This window comes from Ichthyophthirius multifiliis (assembly GCF_000220395.1).
Source record: "Ichthyophthirius multifiliis unplaced genomic scaffold scaff_1120509251210, whole genome shotgun sequence".
In the NCBI taxonomy this organism is placed as follows: Eukaryota; Ciliophora; class Oligohymenophorea; order Hymenostomatida; genus Ichthyophthirius; species Ichthyophthirius multifiliis.
Genome location: NW_004086097.1, coordinates 69,180 through 85,031, shown reverse-complemented (window position 1 = coordinate 85,031; position 15,852 = coordinate 69,180). Strand labels below are relative to the sequence as shown.

At 15.5% G+C, this 15,852-nt stretch overlaps 5 protein-coding genes across 5 annotated transcripts, besides 20 other annotated features; 3 read left to right on the top strand and 2 right to left on the bottom strand. All coding sequences in view use genetic code 6, as the record gives it.

Annotated features, from left to right (window-relative positions):
* Positions 1-222: 222 nt before the first annotated feature.
* Positions 223-275: a microsatellite.
* A 1-nt stretch (position 276) lies between these two features.
* IMG5_160400 (hypothetical protein) lies at positions 277-1,228 on the top strand (the record flags this gene model as incomplete). The annotated part of the gene is made up of 4 exons (XM_004030429.1): positions 277-376; positions 446-567; positions 681-757; positions 820-1,228. 4 exons carry the CDS (start codon positions 277-279, stop codon positions 1,226-1,228), a joined length of 708 nt encoding a protein of 235 aa, XP_004030477.1.
* Positions 629-677: a microsatellite.
* Positions 1,229-1,980: 752 nt separating the features above from the next.
* On the bottom strand, positions 1,981-3,358 carry IMG5_160390 (hypothetical protein; the record flags this gene model as incomplete). Its single annotated transcript, XM_004030428.1, has 3 exons — positions 1,981-2,689; positions 2,758-3,173; positions 3,232-3,358. 3 exons carry the CDS (start codon positions 3,356-3,358, stop codon positions 2,105-2,107), a joined length of 1,128 nt encoding a protein of 375 aa, XP_004030476.1. The 3' UTR covers positions 1,981-2,104.
* Positions 3,182-3,223: a microsatellite.
* Positions 3,190-3,223: a microsatellite.
* Positions 3,359-4,051: 693 nt separating the features above from the next.
* Positions 4,052-4,076: a microsatellite.
* A 567-nt stretch (positions 4,077-4,643) lies between these two features.
* On the top strand, positions 4,644-8,233 carry IMG5_160380 (protein kinase domain protein; the record flags this gene model as incomplete). The annotated part of the gene is made up of 7 exons (XM_004030427.1): positions 4,644-4,689; positions 5,167-5,540; positions 5,588-5,950; positions 6,003-6,264; positions 6,695-6,707; positions 6,949-6,995; positions 8,217-8,233. 7 exons carry the CDS (start codon positions 4,644-4,646, stop codon positions 8,231-8,233), a joined length of 1,122 nt encoding a protein of 373 aa, XP_004030475.1.
* Positions 4,832-4,960: a microsatellite.
* Positions 4,834-4,914: a microsatellite.
* Positions 4,834-4,931: a microsatellite.
* Positions 4,860-4,970: a microsatellite.
* Positions 4,904-4,981: a microsatellite.
* Positions 6,474-6,525: a microsatellite.
* Positions 6,490-6,525: a microsatellite.
* Positions 6,491-6,592: a microsatellite.
* Positions 6,530-6,594: a microsatellite.
* Positions 7,362-7,451: a microsatellite.
* A 2,484-nt stretch (positions 8,234-10,717) lies between the features above and the next one.
* Positions 10,718-10,760: a microsatellite.
* Positions 10,761-10,957: 197 nt separating this feature from the next.
* Positions 10,958-11,000: a microsatellite.
* A 410-nt stretch (positions 11,001-11,410) lies between these two features.
* Positions 11,411-11,465: a microsatellite.
* Positions 11,466-12,163: 698 nt separating this feature from the next.
* IMG5_160370 (short chain dehydrogenase reductase family protein, putative) lies at positions 12,164-12,909 on the top strand (the record flags this gene model as incomplete). The annotated part of the gene is made up of 2 exons (XM_004030426.1): positions 12,164-12,721; positions 12,775-12,909. Exons 1-2 carry the CDS (start codon positions 12,185-12,187, stop codon positions 12,907-12,909), a joined length of 672 nt encoding a protein of 223 aa, XP_004030474.1. The 5' UTR covers positions 12,164-12,184.
* A 1,647-nt stretch (positions 12,910-14,556) lies between these two features.
* Positions 14,557-14,615: a microsatellite.
* Positions 14,616-14,705: 90 nt separating this feature from the next.
* Positions 14,706-14,747: a microsatellite.
* A 1-nt stretch (position 14,748) lies between these two features.
* IMG5_160360 (hypothetical protein) lies at positions 14,749-15,565 on the bottom strand (the record flags this gene model as incomplete). Its single annotated transcript, XM_004030425.1, has 3 exons — positions 15,281-15,565; positions 14,873-15,225; positions 14,749-14,824 (listed from the first exon to the last, which is right to left on the bottom strand). The coding sequence occupies exons 1-3, from the start codon at positions 15,524-15,526 to the stop codon at positions 14,749-14,751; spliced, it is 675 nt and encodes a 224-aa protein (XP_004030473.1). The 5' UTR covers positions 15,527-15,565.
* Positions 15,566-15,852: the final 287 nt, after the last annotated feature.

Genomic DNA, 15,852 nt, shown 5'->3' with positions numbered 1-15,852 from the left:
AAAAGTTTATAAATTTTTATTATCTTATTAAGCTTTTTTACAATTTTAAATTATAAAAAAATATAAAATTATTTAATTTATGTAAGAAATAAAAATATAATCAAAAAAATACTTATTTAATTGTTGAATAATATTATAGTATAAATATTTAAATACATATAAAAATTTATTTAAAAAATCAAAATAAATTATATATTCAAAAATTTTAATTTTTTTTGTTTTTAAATTAAAATAAATAAATTAAATTAAAAAAATTATAAATAAAAAAATTAAAAAATGGCTACTTAAAAAAGTTTAATGAATGAATCAAATAACATTTAATAAATGCTTAATTCTTTTGATTTTGCAACTATAGATGAAATGGATCCATCTTTAGGTAATAATAAAAATAAATTAAAAATATTATAAAAATTTGCATAAAAAATTAAAATAATAATAATAAAAGCTGATGGGCATAGAGTAGTTTATGATAGAGAAATTCCTTTTCATATAAGATTTTAAAAGTAAGATGTTGAAACAGAAGATTTACCCAATTTAGAACCATTAAGGACTAGAGTTTTTATATTGGTATCAAATAAATTTTATCTTAAAACAGAAATGAAAATTAAAAAAAATATTTTTATTAAATAAAAATATTTCATTTGAAAAAAAAAAAATATTTTTTTTTAAAAAAAAAACAGGGAGATGAAAAAAATTTATAATAATTAAAATTGGAATTGAGTAGTGATAATGATATATTTTTCCATTTTACACATTTGTAAAAATAATAAAAAAATGCATATATATTTTAATTAATATTTTTTGTTCAAATGTAAATAGAGCTAATGAAAATAATTTTAAAACAATAAAATAAACATAATAATTAAACATTTAATTTAATGAATATCCTTCTATATGTATAAAATGCTTTAATAAAGTTGAAAAAGACTAAAACTAATATTCTGCTATTTTTACAATAATGAATGAAGGAATGGGAAGACTTGAAATAGTTTAAAGTACTGAATATAAGAATATTGAAGTTATAGCCTTTGAATTTTAAGCAAGTAATGACGATTTAATTAGATAAATTATTACGTTTAGATACATGAGTTTAAAATCTAAATTAGCTTTAATGGAAGGAAGGCTTTAAGATATAAATGAAGTTGTTAGAGTTAAAAATCCTTCTTTGTTATTATAAATATAAAAGACTATGCCAGGTTAAAATAATAGATCAACAATAAAAAAATGATTGATAAATAAATAATATATATTCTTTATTTTTTTATAAAAAAAAATTAAAATATATAATTATTTTTTTTTTGTGAAAAAAACAAAGAACATAAATTAATGAATAAAGATCTATATTTGTTTTCATTCCAATTTTTCAATAAAAGGTCTATTATTAGAAATTTGAGCAAACTGAGTAATAGTACTTTTAATAATAGGTTTACAGAATAAAGATTTAGGAGAAACTTCATTAATTTTGACAATAATAAAATCTCCAATTTTAATATCTTCTAATAATTCAGAATTTATAATTTATTAATCAGATTCGCAACAAGGAATTTAAAATAAATTTTAAACTGTATTTAAATCTTATTTATATTTAAAAGCTTTTTGAAAGTTTAAAATTGCTCTTCTATTAGTATCAGTTCTTCCAATTAATTGATTTTAGAGTCTTCCTTTACCATCAATAAGTACTAAATGATATCTTTTTTTTTATTTATATTTCTTTTCAATTTTAAAAATACCTATTTATTTCGTTTTTTATAACTTCTTATTGATTTTTTCTAAATTCATTAATCAATCTTTGAAGTCTTTCATTTTTTACATTTTCTGGAACGTCATCTTTTTTTCATATTTTTTATATATAAGTATTTAAATAAATAAAGTAAAATATAACCTTAAAATTATCTATGAGCATGAGTTTTTTCCCTCATACTGTAAGCAAACAAATAAGCATTTTCAAATTTAACTTAATTTATTAAATCTAAAGTATCCAGGAATTATTCTTCAGTTTCTCCACAAAATCCAACTATAAAATCGCTAGAAAGAGTAACTCCAGGAATTCTATTTTTAATTTGTTCAACTAATTATAAATAAGACTCTTTTGTATAGTTTCTTCTCATTCTATTTAAAACTTCTGAATTCCCGCATTAAGCTGGCAAATGTATATTTTTTGCAATATTAGGATATTTGGCTACTACATCTAATACTGGATCTGGAAAGTCTTTGGGATGTGGAGATGTAAATCTAAATCTGGTTTCAGGAGCTACTTTGGCAACTTCTTCAAGTAAGTTTTAGAATCTGGCACCTTTTCCCTTTTTTTATATGTTCTATTATTTTTATTAAAGTTATTTACTTATCTCAATTTATATGTTTCTTTAAAACCTTAAGGATTTAAATGAGGTTCTTCATATTCTTCAGATTCTTTGTCATGATAACTATTGACATTCTAACCTAATAAAGTAATTTGCTTTACTCCTTCATTTCTTAATATTTCTACTTCTTTTATAATGCTTTCTATACTTCTAGACCTTTCTCTTCCTCGCGTGAATGGCACTATGCAAAATGAACACATATTATTACATCCTTTCATTATGGATACATATGCTTCAGGACCTTCTGGATTTTATCTTATTGGAGTTACATCTGCATAGGTCTCATCTAAACTTAATTACACATTTATTGAAAAATTATTTGAGTTTGGCTATTTATTATTATTTATTATTTTTTATGATTTTAATTTTTAATTTTTTTTATAAAAAAATAAAAAACTATTAAACTTTCTATTAATCTTGGTAAATCTTTATATGCGTCAGGACCAGCTATAATATCAACTACTTTATTTTTTTCAACCAATTTATATTTTAATCTTTCTGCCATACATCCCAATACTCCTGTGATTAAAGACTTTTTTTCCTTTTTTTTCTCTGCGCGTATTTGTTCAAGTCTTCTCCATATTTTACTTTCAGCTCCTTCTCTAATTGCACATGTATTTAAAAATACTATATCAGCTTCTTCATATACTTTTGTACTTTAATACCCTGAATTTTATAAAATTCCGTTTATAATTTCTGTATCTGATTAATTCATTTAACATCCATATGTTTCAATAAAATATTTTTTATTTTAATTTAAATTTAATTATGTTAAATATGGCACTTTATCTTGCTAAATATTTATAGGATTATCTTTATATTATATTTTTTTTATATATTTATATTTTATATTTTATAGTTTTTTTTTTACTTTGTTTTTTTAAAAAATCCTAAAGCATTGGAATTTCGTTTATATTGGGTCTTTTTTGGGTTGAAAACAATTTTTATATTTTTACAAATTGGCTTATTTTTGAAAATTATGATAATTTAGTAAACATTTTTTATAAGATATTTAATACTTTTAAATTTTATATTGTTTAATTTTTAGATTAAATTAAATAGATTTTAATTTCATATATAATTCATATATAATTTTTTTAATATTAATAATATAATATAATTTAAAACAAATGTTTTATGTTAAATTGATCTTAATAAAAAATTTATGTAAAAAAATGATATTAAAAATATTCTATTATTTAATATGTATTTATTTAAGAAAGAAGTCAGTATAAATAAAAAAGTAATAAATAATGTTATGCCTTTTACAAAAAAATTAAAATAAATTATCAATTTTTTTTACTTTATTAGATAATTATATTATATTTCTATAAATTAGATATATAGCTATTTTTTATTTAATTAAATATAAATTATATTTTTGTTGAATATTTTAAATAAAAATGTTAATATTTATTAAATTTGTATAAATTACACTAAACGCATAATAAACAAAAAATATACAAAATTATAATTATTTATTTAAATTAACTAAACTAAAATTTTATATTTTGAATAAGATATAATTTTATTTACTAAAAAAATTTCGATACGAATGAATCAATTAAATAAAAAAAAAATATAATAAAAAAACAAAAATACTTTTATTTAAAAAAAAAATATATATATAATAATGGGAAATAAAGTTAATACTAAATAAAAGATTGATAACAAAATTTCATATATTACGTAAAAATAAATAAAAAAATAAATAAACTAAAACTATAAATATATACTAAAAAAAGTACTAAACCAGTATCATTTTTTGATGATGAATATATAAAATAAAAGAAAATATGGTCAAAACCTTAAAAATAAAAAGAAAAAATTTTTTAAATAGAAATTCTTTTACAAAATATATTTTTGAAAACTTCTAAAAAGGGAAATAGAGCTAAAAAAAGATAATTTATATTAGATAAGGAAAATCTTTATTTTACGAAAAACGAAAAAATGGATAGAATACAAGGAGTATTAGAATTAAATTGTTGTAAATTAGATGTTTTAAATAATATAGATCCAAAATAAATTAACTAATCATCAAATTAAAATATTAATGGTTTTAGAATAAGCAGAAATGGAAAAGTGTTAGAAATATATATATAAGATATAAATATTTGGAAAAAATGGAATAATATATTAATATATAAATCAATTTAATAATCTTTTCATGAAGATTTCGTAGTTACTAAAATGATTGGAAAAGGTTCATTTGCAAAAGTTTATTTATCGACAAAAAAATAAACAGGATAATAATATGCAATTAAAGCTTTTAATAAAGAATTCATGGCAAGTTAACATAAAGGAAAAGAATCACTAATAAATGAAATAGGTATATAAGCTATATAGAACTATATATATATTATTAAATAAAAATTATTATAATACTATAAATAAAAAAAAGGCTGAAAAAATAAACCTTATTTTTTATTATATTAATTAAAATAAAAATAACAGAAAATGAAAATAAAAAAAAATATAAAAACATATTAAATTTATAAAATATATAAAAATAAATATATAAATATCTATATATATAAAAAATATTAATATATATTTATATAAATATATAAATTTTATATATATATAATATTTAAATATATTTATATATATTTTTTAAATATGTAAGTTTTTTATGTTCTTCTTAATTTTTTGTTTTTTTGTTTCAATTATAAATATATAATTATATAATATAATAAAAAAAAAATACTTTTTTTTTGTTATTAATATTAATTTTATCAAAGTAAGGAGATGTTAAAAAACTTATATTCATTTATATATTTTTTTTATACATATTATTATTAAAAAGTCATTATGCGTAATTTAAGATGTTAACATATAATAAATTTATATGAAGTATATGAAACTACTAATTCTATATATTTTGTTTTGGATATATTAAATGGTGGAGAATTACTAAATAAAGTTCGTGACAAAACAATGAGTGAATTGGATTTAAAAATTTTAATGAGAAATCTTCTTCTTGGTCTATAGTATTTGCATTACAAAAATATAATGCATAGAGATTTAAAACCTGAAAATTTACTTTTAAAATCTAAAGATAATGATTACGATTTAGTAGTTGCAGATTTAGGATTAGCTACTTTTACGAACACTAAAAATATTTTATTCAAAAGATGTGGTACACCAGGTTTTGTAGCACCTGAAATTTTAAGCTTTAATGTTTATTTTTTAAATACAATAAAATTTATATTATTTTATTATATAAGGAAGGGGATACTTTTTATGATGTAAAATGTGATATATTTTCTGCTGGAGTCATTTTTTATTTACTTTTGACAGGAAAATAACCTTTTGAAGGAAAAGATTATAAATAAATACTAAGAGCAAATAAAGCATGCGAAGTTTAATTTGATATTCCTGAATTAGAAAATGTTTCTGTTAATGCGAAAGACCTTTTAATTTAAATGCTTGAAGCTTCTCCTATCAATAGACCTTCAGCAAGTTAATGCTTAGAACATCCTTTTATTTCAGATAATTTATAAAAAAATACTTAAGGATTATTAAACGCTTAATAGAATTTAGGAAACTATAACGTTGATTATTTAGCAATAGTTAGAAATAAGAATAAGGTTATTATAAATTTTTTAAATAAATTTCTTATTTCTTAAAATAAATAAAAAGAATGATGTTGATTCTTAAGAACATATAGGATCTTTAGCTTTGCATTCTAATGGAGTTCCAGCAATGAATGGAATGACGGATACTGTTGGAAGCTTAAGCACTTATAGTAATCCAAATTTAAATAAAGGAAATGAATAACATGTTGCTTAAACTTCGAAATTCTCAAATAGAATGAAAAACGATAGTATAGATTAAAATATGTAGAAAAATTAAGGAAGTAATAATGATAACCCGAAAAACTAATAAAAATAAGTTAATTAAAGTAATTTACATAAATTAGCAATAAAAAACAATATGAACAAATGATTTTTTTTTTAATTAATTTATTTTCTATTTATATATTATTTTAAAATAATAGCAAAAAAATATAATGTTTTTAAATATAAAATAAAATTATTAAAATTTAAAAAAATATATATCATATGAATAAACAATGAAAATAATAATTAAAAAAAATAATAATAATATTTAATATAAATATAAAAAAATATATAAATATATATATATATATCTATATATATATTTTTATATTTTTATATAATTATTTTATAAATTTTATATTAATATTAAAATATTTTTATTATTATATTAACATTTAAAAAAATATATAAATAAATTAATACAAATTTGTTTATTTAAATCAACACTTTTAAATAATTTAATTAAAATAAATAATTTTATTATATTTTTAGCTATCTATAATGAGTTATTATTTTTAGTTTTTTTATTAATATCAAAATATTTAATTTATCCTTTTTTCAATTTTATTCTAATTATTATTATTTTTTTAATTTTAATATTCCATTTAATATTTTTTTAATTATTTTAAATTATCACAACTATTTTATTATATTTATTCTGTGTTAAGAAAATTAATTCTTTATCTTATTATTTCTTTTATAAAAAAACAAAAATTTTTTTTTTTTTTTTTTTATTTACATATTAGCTCCTCTCTTAATTTATTATTGTTATATTCTTTCGCTATATCAGTTTGTAAGATATATATGTAATTATTTAATGTCTATAAGTCTTATTAATTGATTAATGCCTTTTGATTCTATAAATTTTAAAAAATTATATTACAAAATTTAATTTATTTATACCTATATTAATTTTTCAATATAATCATAAATTTAATTATCTTTATTATCTAAATTTTCATTTTTTTATTTCAAGTTTTAATTTTTACATAAATTATCATTATATTTTTATTCTTCTTATAAATTATTATTTAATAAATATTTGTTTTATTGATATGTTTGATCTTAGTTTTAATAAAAATTAAAGTTATTATTATCATATAAATTTTTTTAACTTTTTTTATCTAATTAAATTGGTCCAAAAATTTTTTGTTCTGATAAATTTTATTATTAAATACATTAAAAGTTTTATTATTAAATACATTAACAGTTTTATTATTAAATACATTGAAAATTTTATTATTAAATAAGTTATTAATTTTATTAATATAATTGACAAACATCAAATTAATTTTTTATAATTTATTAATCAATAATAAATTTGGTTTTTTAGTTATTTTCTATTTTAATATAATTAATAACATTATTTTTTGGTATTAAGTATTATAATTTTGTTAACTTAAATGTAAAATATTATTAGATGATTAATTAATTGGTTTAAAATTTTATTATTTTTATTGATAATTGCAATTTTATATTTAATTTTTTAGCAAATCATTATTTATTTATTATAAAGTAGAAAAACTCTTTTTATTTTTTTTTTATGATTTCTAAAGATTTTTAAATTGATTTATTTTCAAATATTTTTTTATTTAAATATTAGTTAAACTACATTATTAATTTTAATTTTCTTATTGTATTTTTTCTTAATATATTTATTATTATGTATTAAAATTATTATCAATTTTAATTTTACTAAACTAGTTATTATTAAGAGTTATTTTTTATTAGTATTGTTATTATTATTAAAAGCTTTAATCATTAACCAAAAAAGGAGTAGTAAAGTTTTAAATTTAATTATTCTCTTCATTTATATATAAATAATTTTATTAATTTTTATTATTTGTGAATTCTGTTTATTTATATTCTTTAATATCAGTACTGTGAAGTTAATAAATATTTTAATTTTCATCATAAAATTTATCATTTGAAATTTAAGATGCATTTTTCAATGAGTTAAATTCATTTTATTAAATAAAATTATTAATTTATAAATTTTTATTTTATTAATTAGTTATTAATTATTGTTGAAAACATAACTTTTATATTTTTTATGAAATATGATTATTTTTTTGTGTTATATGAAGCCTTTATAGTTCTAATAATTCTCTTTGTTATCTTGTTTCTAGTTCTTGATCATTTTCATTTTAAAGATATTATAAATTCTAAATCTTTTTTTTAGAAAAAATTAACATAATTATTTTAAAATAAATTTTTTACTAAATATTAATTGTAATAATAAATAAATTAAGAAATAATTTCTGTTTTGTTTTATTACTAAGAATCTGTTTGAATACGCTTTTTTGTTAAAAAGCTTTCTTTATTAATTATCGAACTTATGATTTTCGGAGTTTATTATATTTATTATTTGGTTTAAAATTATTTTACTTAATTATTATCTACTTATGTACATATATTACCCTTTAAATAATTAAAATAATTTTCCTTAATTATTATATATTTTTTACTTTTTATAAATTTAACTTTAAATTAACCATATTTGAATTTGCAATATAATTTTATTGCTGTCTATGATTTTTTTGATTCAAAAATGTTTATTATTAATTTTCTTATTTTTATTTTTTCATTAATCTATATTATTATACTTAAAATAATATTATTTTAATACATAAATCATTATAAAAATATTATTCTTATTTACTTTTTTTAAATGCTAAGTTTCCTAAGTAATTAAATATTAAAGAATCATTTAAAATACTTATTTATTAAAGCTTTTTTTTAAATAAAACTAGAAATTAAATTTTATCTTAATTAACTACACAATCATAAATATATTATTCTAAATTAATTGAATAAACATAGTCTTTTTTAAAAAAATAAATTTTTTAATCTATTTTAAATTTAATTTTACTTTTGCTCTATTATTAATGAATAAATTTTATATTTTTAATATTTTAAATTTCTTCGTAAAATAAAGAGAACTTACTTTAGTTATCTTATTAGTTTGAATTTTCTGATTGAATTTCATTTTTTTAATCGATTTATTTTTCATTTTTATAATCTTAACAATTTTAACTTTTTTTATCTAAAATATTATTTTATGATTAATTTTCTTCATATTCAAAATCGTTGAGTATCTATTAGATATCATATTTATTATTACTTTTAACTTTCTTTTAAGTTACAGACCCTGAAAAGTTACTAATTATTTTTGTTTAGTTTTCGTTATTTTCGCCATTGAGTAATACTGGAAAATCATCTTCATATTAATTTTATAAGTTTAAAAACGAAATATTTTCAAATAGTTATTAAATAGTAAATTTTGACTATGATTTTGTTACACAACTTTATATAATATTTTTTAATTACTCGTTTTGAATATAATTAATTTATAGTAATAGGAATTCTTGAGGTATCTAAAATAATTTAAATTTTTTAATTTTTTTATTTAGTTAATTTTACTTATTAATCCATAATTTGCTTTTAATTTAATTCATTCAAAGATTTCTAAAAGGTAATTATTTCTAATAAACACAAACCAAAATAATAAATATTATCGAATAAAATATTATTTTGATTTCCAATTATTAATTCATCAAAAAATTTACTTTTTAAAGGAAATACGTTTAATCTTAATTAATTTGTGGCTGTATTAATTAATATGTTTTAACAATTTAATTCTGTTAAATAGAAAGTAAAATATTATTAATTTTGGAATGTATAATTTAATGCATTTAGAATTTGTTTGCACCAATTTTTTATTATTTTGAGTTTTGGTTTTCCTGTTTTCTTCAAATGCCTATTTTTTTTAATTTTATTTTTTTGAAAAATAGCTTAATTTTTTTAATATGAAGGAAAAAATAAATAAATTTATAATTTTTTATTCATAAATAAAAAAATTAAATAATAAAGTCAATATAAATTGTTTTTTTTTGTAATATAAAAATAATATATTAATATATATTTAAAAATTGTTAATTACTATTTTAGATTTCCTCCATTCACACATTCTGTAATAAAAATTATTTAATTTTCTTATTCATTTATCCATGAATTTATGAATTTAATGATATTAGGATGACTTAATTATTGTAATAATTATATTTGATGAAGAATTTTTTTTTTTAAATCTAAATAAAAACTTAATTAAAATTATACTCTTCTTTTCATATTTTTATAATTTTACCTTTATTATAATCTTACAATTTTATTATATTCCAATTTATTTCACATCCTGTTTCTCTATCATATCCTTTATATATTTCATAATAAGTACAAAATCCTAACTAGACTTAAAACTTAAATATATATATGAAAAATATTATATTAATTTAAATAAAGACTAAAATAATGCATATATAATTTATTTTTTATTTACTTTTTAAAATCTTTCTTGCTAATTTTATTATTCTGTTTATTATATTTATATAATGTTTGATTATTCTACTAATATTTAAATTTACTTTTATATAATTATTAAATATAAATAAATAATTTTATTAAAATAATATTTTTAATATTAATTTACATTTTCTTAAAATTATGAGTTTTTCATTTTATTTATTTCAATTTTTTTTTTTATTAAATATCAATTTTTGTAATAATTCTAAAGAATAAAATTGTAATTAAAATAATTGTGTATATTATAAAAATTTCAAAAAAAATAAAATTTGGGAAAAATAAAATTGATATGTTGCACAAAAATAAATAAATAAATAAATATTATTTTTTTTAATTTATAGTTATTAATATCTGTTTTATAAAATAATTTCAATATAATATTAGATAAACAATTTATTTATATTTTATTATTTAATATATATTGTTATTTATATTTATATCTTTTTGTATATTTTATAATTTTCATTTTATAATTATAATGAAATATATATTTTAAACCAATTTTTTGTTTAAAATATTGAATCTTTAATAAAAGATATTTATGCTTTAGAAAAAATCAAATAAATATATATTATTATTAAAATAGTAAAAAATATTTAAATAAATATTATAAGAAATATATATTGAAATATTATAGTTTTTTCAAGGATTTATTTTATTAAAATTGTAAATTATTGATAAGATATAAATTTTATATTTGTATTTTTTTTTATTTAATATTATTATTTATATAATTTACGCATTGATATAAAATTTTCATATAAATAAATATTTTTTAATAATTATATTAATTTATTTACTAATATTATATAATAGATTTTGATAAATATAAATTATATTTTATTTATAAATTATATTTAACACTAAATAAATAATATAAAACAAATAAATATATAATATTATTTTTATTATTTATATTTTTTTTTCTATATTATTAATATATTAATTAATAATTTATTTAAAATATTTATAAATATTCGCTTTCTAGAAAAATAATATAAATTAAATATTATTTTATTTTATTTTATAGTTTTCATTTAGTAAAAAAATTTAAGATGCGAATGCATTAAGGTATTTTTATTGTCAAATGATTAATAAAATTTTTTGATTATTTTCTTAAATTTTTATGTATACAATTACGATTTTTATAATAAAAATATATTTAAATCATAATAATTTTTTGTTTAAAATTAAATATAACTATAAAAAAAACATATGATTATAAAAAACATTTTTTTATGCATTAACTAGGTAATTGCTTTAATAAAACTTAAACGTAAATTTTATATTCTATTTTTTTTATTAGATATTGGGTTTGGTTTATTTCATTTTTACTAAAAAATATAAGAAATGTTTTAATTATCTTTTTGCGCATAAATTTTTTTATTTGAAATTAATTCAATATTAAAGACAAATTATATAAAAGATATATATCTATTTTAAAGTATTAATATATTTATATTGTTACCTTTTTATAAAAATATGATAAATAAAAGAATCATTTTATTAACAGGATCCAATAGAGGAATAGGAAAAAAGACAGCAGAATTAATATTATAAAAATATTCTTAAAGTTATAAAGTAATATTGACAATTCGAAACAAAGAGTAAATTTAGTAAATGTAAAATCATTTCAGTTAATTTTCTTAAGAGTTTGATATTTTTGAACTGGATATATCAATTGATGAAAGTGTTAAAAGCTTTATGAACAAGATACAAGAAAAATATAAATATATTGATGTTTTAATAAATAATGCAGGCGTAGTTGATAGAAGGCCTACAAACTCAAATATTGCAAATTTTACTTTTTAAACAAATTTTTTAAAAACGGTCGAATTAACAGAAAATATATTTCATAATATGTTAAGTAATGATGGTAAAATATTATTAATAAGCAGCATTTTAGGTTAATTAGAACATTAAACATTGGAAGGAAGAAAAATATTAGAAAATTAAAATATTACAAAAGATTATTTATTTTAATTAGCTGAAGATTATATAAAAAATTCAGATTTTCCTTAAAAACTGATATTCTATTAATAATCATATCATACATCTAAAGCTTTCTTAAATGCTTACGGAAGGTTTATTTTAACTAAATAATTAAAAAATCAATAATCTTTATATATTATACATCCTGGATGGGTTAAAACTGATGTAAAATTAATATTATAATATATTTTTTTATTATTTAATAAAATAAAAAATAGATGGGAGGTTAATAAGCAGAAATTACTTTAGATGAAGCTTGCCCTTATATATGTGATATAGCTTGTGAGTTTCCTTTTAATAGAAGTGTTTTAAATGGAAAGCTTATTTATAAAAATAAAGAAATAGACTTTTGATTTAATATATATGTTTCTATATATATTTATTTGATTATAATTAATAAAATTCAAGCTAAAAAAAATATTAATTATATTCTCTATTTAATTTTAATAATATTTTCTTTTTTTTGTAATATATTATTAATATTAAAATTTTATATTTTATAAATGATCAAATCTAGTATCGAATACTTAAATTGTTAAAAAAAATTAGCAACAATTTTTTATACAAAATTCAATTCTTTTTTAAATATGAATTAATCCCATTAATGCATTTAACTTTAGTTTAATATATATTTATCATCAAAATCAAAAAATAAAATATTTATTTTGCTTTGTTAAATTAAAATAATTGATTTTTTTCTGTAGTGAGATGGTAAAACATAATTAAATAATTTTAATTTTTAAGAAAAATGTAGCTTATAATTTACTTATTATTATCCATTTTTTCTCACATTTTTTTAGTTGATTGGGCTTTTTAAAAAAATAACACGAAAATAAAAAAATCTATAACTAAGTAATTTAAATACATTATTTTACAATAATTTTATGTACAACTAAAACTGTATAAAATAAAGGAGTTCTTCGTATATCTTAAGTTTATAAATTAGATTCATAATCAAGTAAAATTTATAAAATATCTAAAAAGATTCTTTTTGTTATACGAAGTAATATTAATCGAATTTTGAATTTAGTATTGTATAAAATAAATATATAATTCTTATATATATTTTTTACTGAATATAAATCAAAAACATAATATCTAATATAAATTAATAGAATTAAAATAATTTCTTTATTTTTTTATTTTCTATAAATTTAAAAAAAATACTAAGATTTTTCCCTTTCAAAATACTTTGAAGTAAAAATATTATTTACAATTTAACTTTAATTTTTTTGTTAAAGAAAATAAATTATAAAAAATAAAATAAAAAAATTCACCATTTATAGTCAGTTTTAGCTTCTTCATTTTATTTTTTATATACTATATTTTAAGACTTAAATTAAATATTTTTTCATATATTAACTAATATAGGAATATTAATAATTTATAATTTTTCTAATGTGTATAGTTAAATATTTATAAGCCTCATTTTTTTTATTAAGGATAATTCTTGTAAATTTTCTCAAAAAGTGTTTTATATTCAAAGAACTTTTTATTTAAGTTAAGTTTTAGAAAGTTTTTGATTATTCAAATAACTAATTTTATTTTTTAATTGTACAAATTTATGTTTTTATATAATTAATTTTTTGTTTTAAAAAAAAAATCGTTAAATATTTATTATATTTGATTATTTTTAAAAAACTTATCATATGTACGCTAAGTTAAAATTTAGTTTTACTTTCATTCATTAAAAATATAATAAATTTTAATACTTTTTGATAAGTTTTTTGATTTTTATTCAAATTGATACAAATATTTTTTGTATTTATAATTTTTAATATCTTAGAATAAATTTATTTTTTAATTTTTATATATTATAATATAATAAATGTCATTATATTCAATTTAATTTGATTTTAATTATTTTTGATATATCATCCATCAAGATAAATATTTTGAAAATTTAATAATATTAATTTTATGGGGGATTAGTTATTAGCCAATAAATTGTATTTTATTTTTTTCTGTTGATAACCTTTGCTTATTTATGAATAAAAATTAATTAAAAATAAAATAATTTGAATATAAATAAAATAAAATCATTTTTTTAAATTAAAAAATATTTTTTTTTTGATTTTAATATAATGATAAAATAAAACTGTTAAAATAAAATTAAAATTAATTAATTTTCATATAATTTAAAAAAAAATAATATATAAATAATTATATTAATATATATATATATATATTATTCATGCTAAAGAAGCTGCATTTAATTTACTACATGTATCTTCTAATAGGTAAATCAAATTTTCTTCTGTATTTTCCCTGATATAATAATAAATATTTTTAAATATAATGTTTAAATAAAAAAACCTTTATTTTTTTTCAGTTTCAATTTCATTTTTTATACGATTAACAACTTCTTTTAACATATCAAAAATAGACTATTCACTATCTTCTCTTTCTTTTTTTTCTTATTAGATAATAGAATTAAGTTTTAATAATTCTTCAGTGGTTTTTTTCATTATATTTTCATCCATTTCTTCTCTTTCAGATTTTTCATTATTAATATCATTACTTAATTTCGGAAGCTCGTTTTCTAATTTTTAATTCAATTCTTCTATAATATTACCTCTTGTTTAACTTTCTTATTAAACTTCGTCTTTCAACAAATTTACTTTATCATCAATTATTCTAAATATGCGATTTTCTCCTTCTTTTCTTTACTAAAAAAGAAAGATATATATAATTATATATTAAATTTTAATTTATAAAAATTGCTTGTATTTCATTTTCTAAAACTGAAGATAATTTTTAGTCTAAAAAATTTATTTCTTTTTATTTTTTTTCGAATTATGAATCTCTGTGCATTTTATCTTCTTAAATAAATTTTCCTAGTTTTTAAATTGTATCCTATATTATATGTATTTTCTTTTCTAATTTTTATTCATATTCTATAAAAGATTCCTCTAAATCTGCTGCTCTTTATTCTCCTTATTATATTTTGTTTGTCTTATTATTATCCATTATACTATTTTAAAGAGTGCTTAATTTTTCAGCTATTTTTGCTATTGTATCACTGTTTGGAGAAGCTATTGAATTTATTTATAAAAATTATGTTTATTATTATTTATAAGTATTGAAAAATATAAAAAGATTATTTTATTTTTACATCTGTATGCCATTTTTTTATTAATTTTTTTTAATTTAAAATTTATATTGTATGTATATATATTTTTTTTTTTTGAAATAAAAATATTTATAACTATTTATTTATATTATTTTTATAATTTTTAAAGATTTTTCATAATGAAGAAGTTATTATTAAAATTATTATTATTAGTACTGCTAAA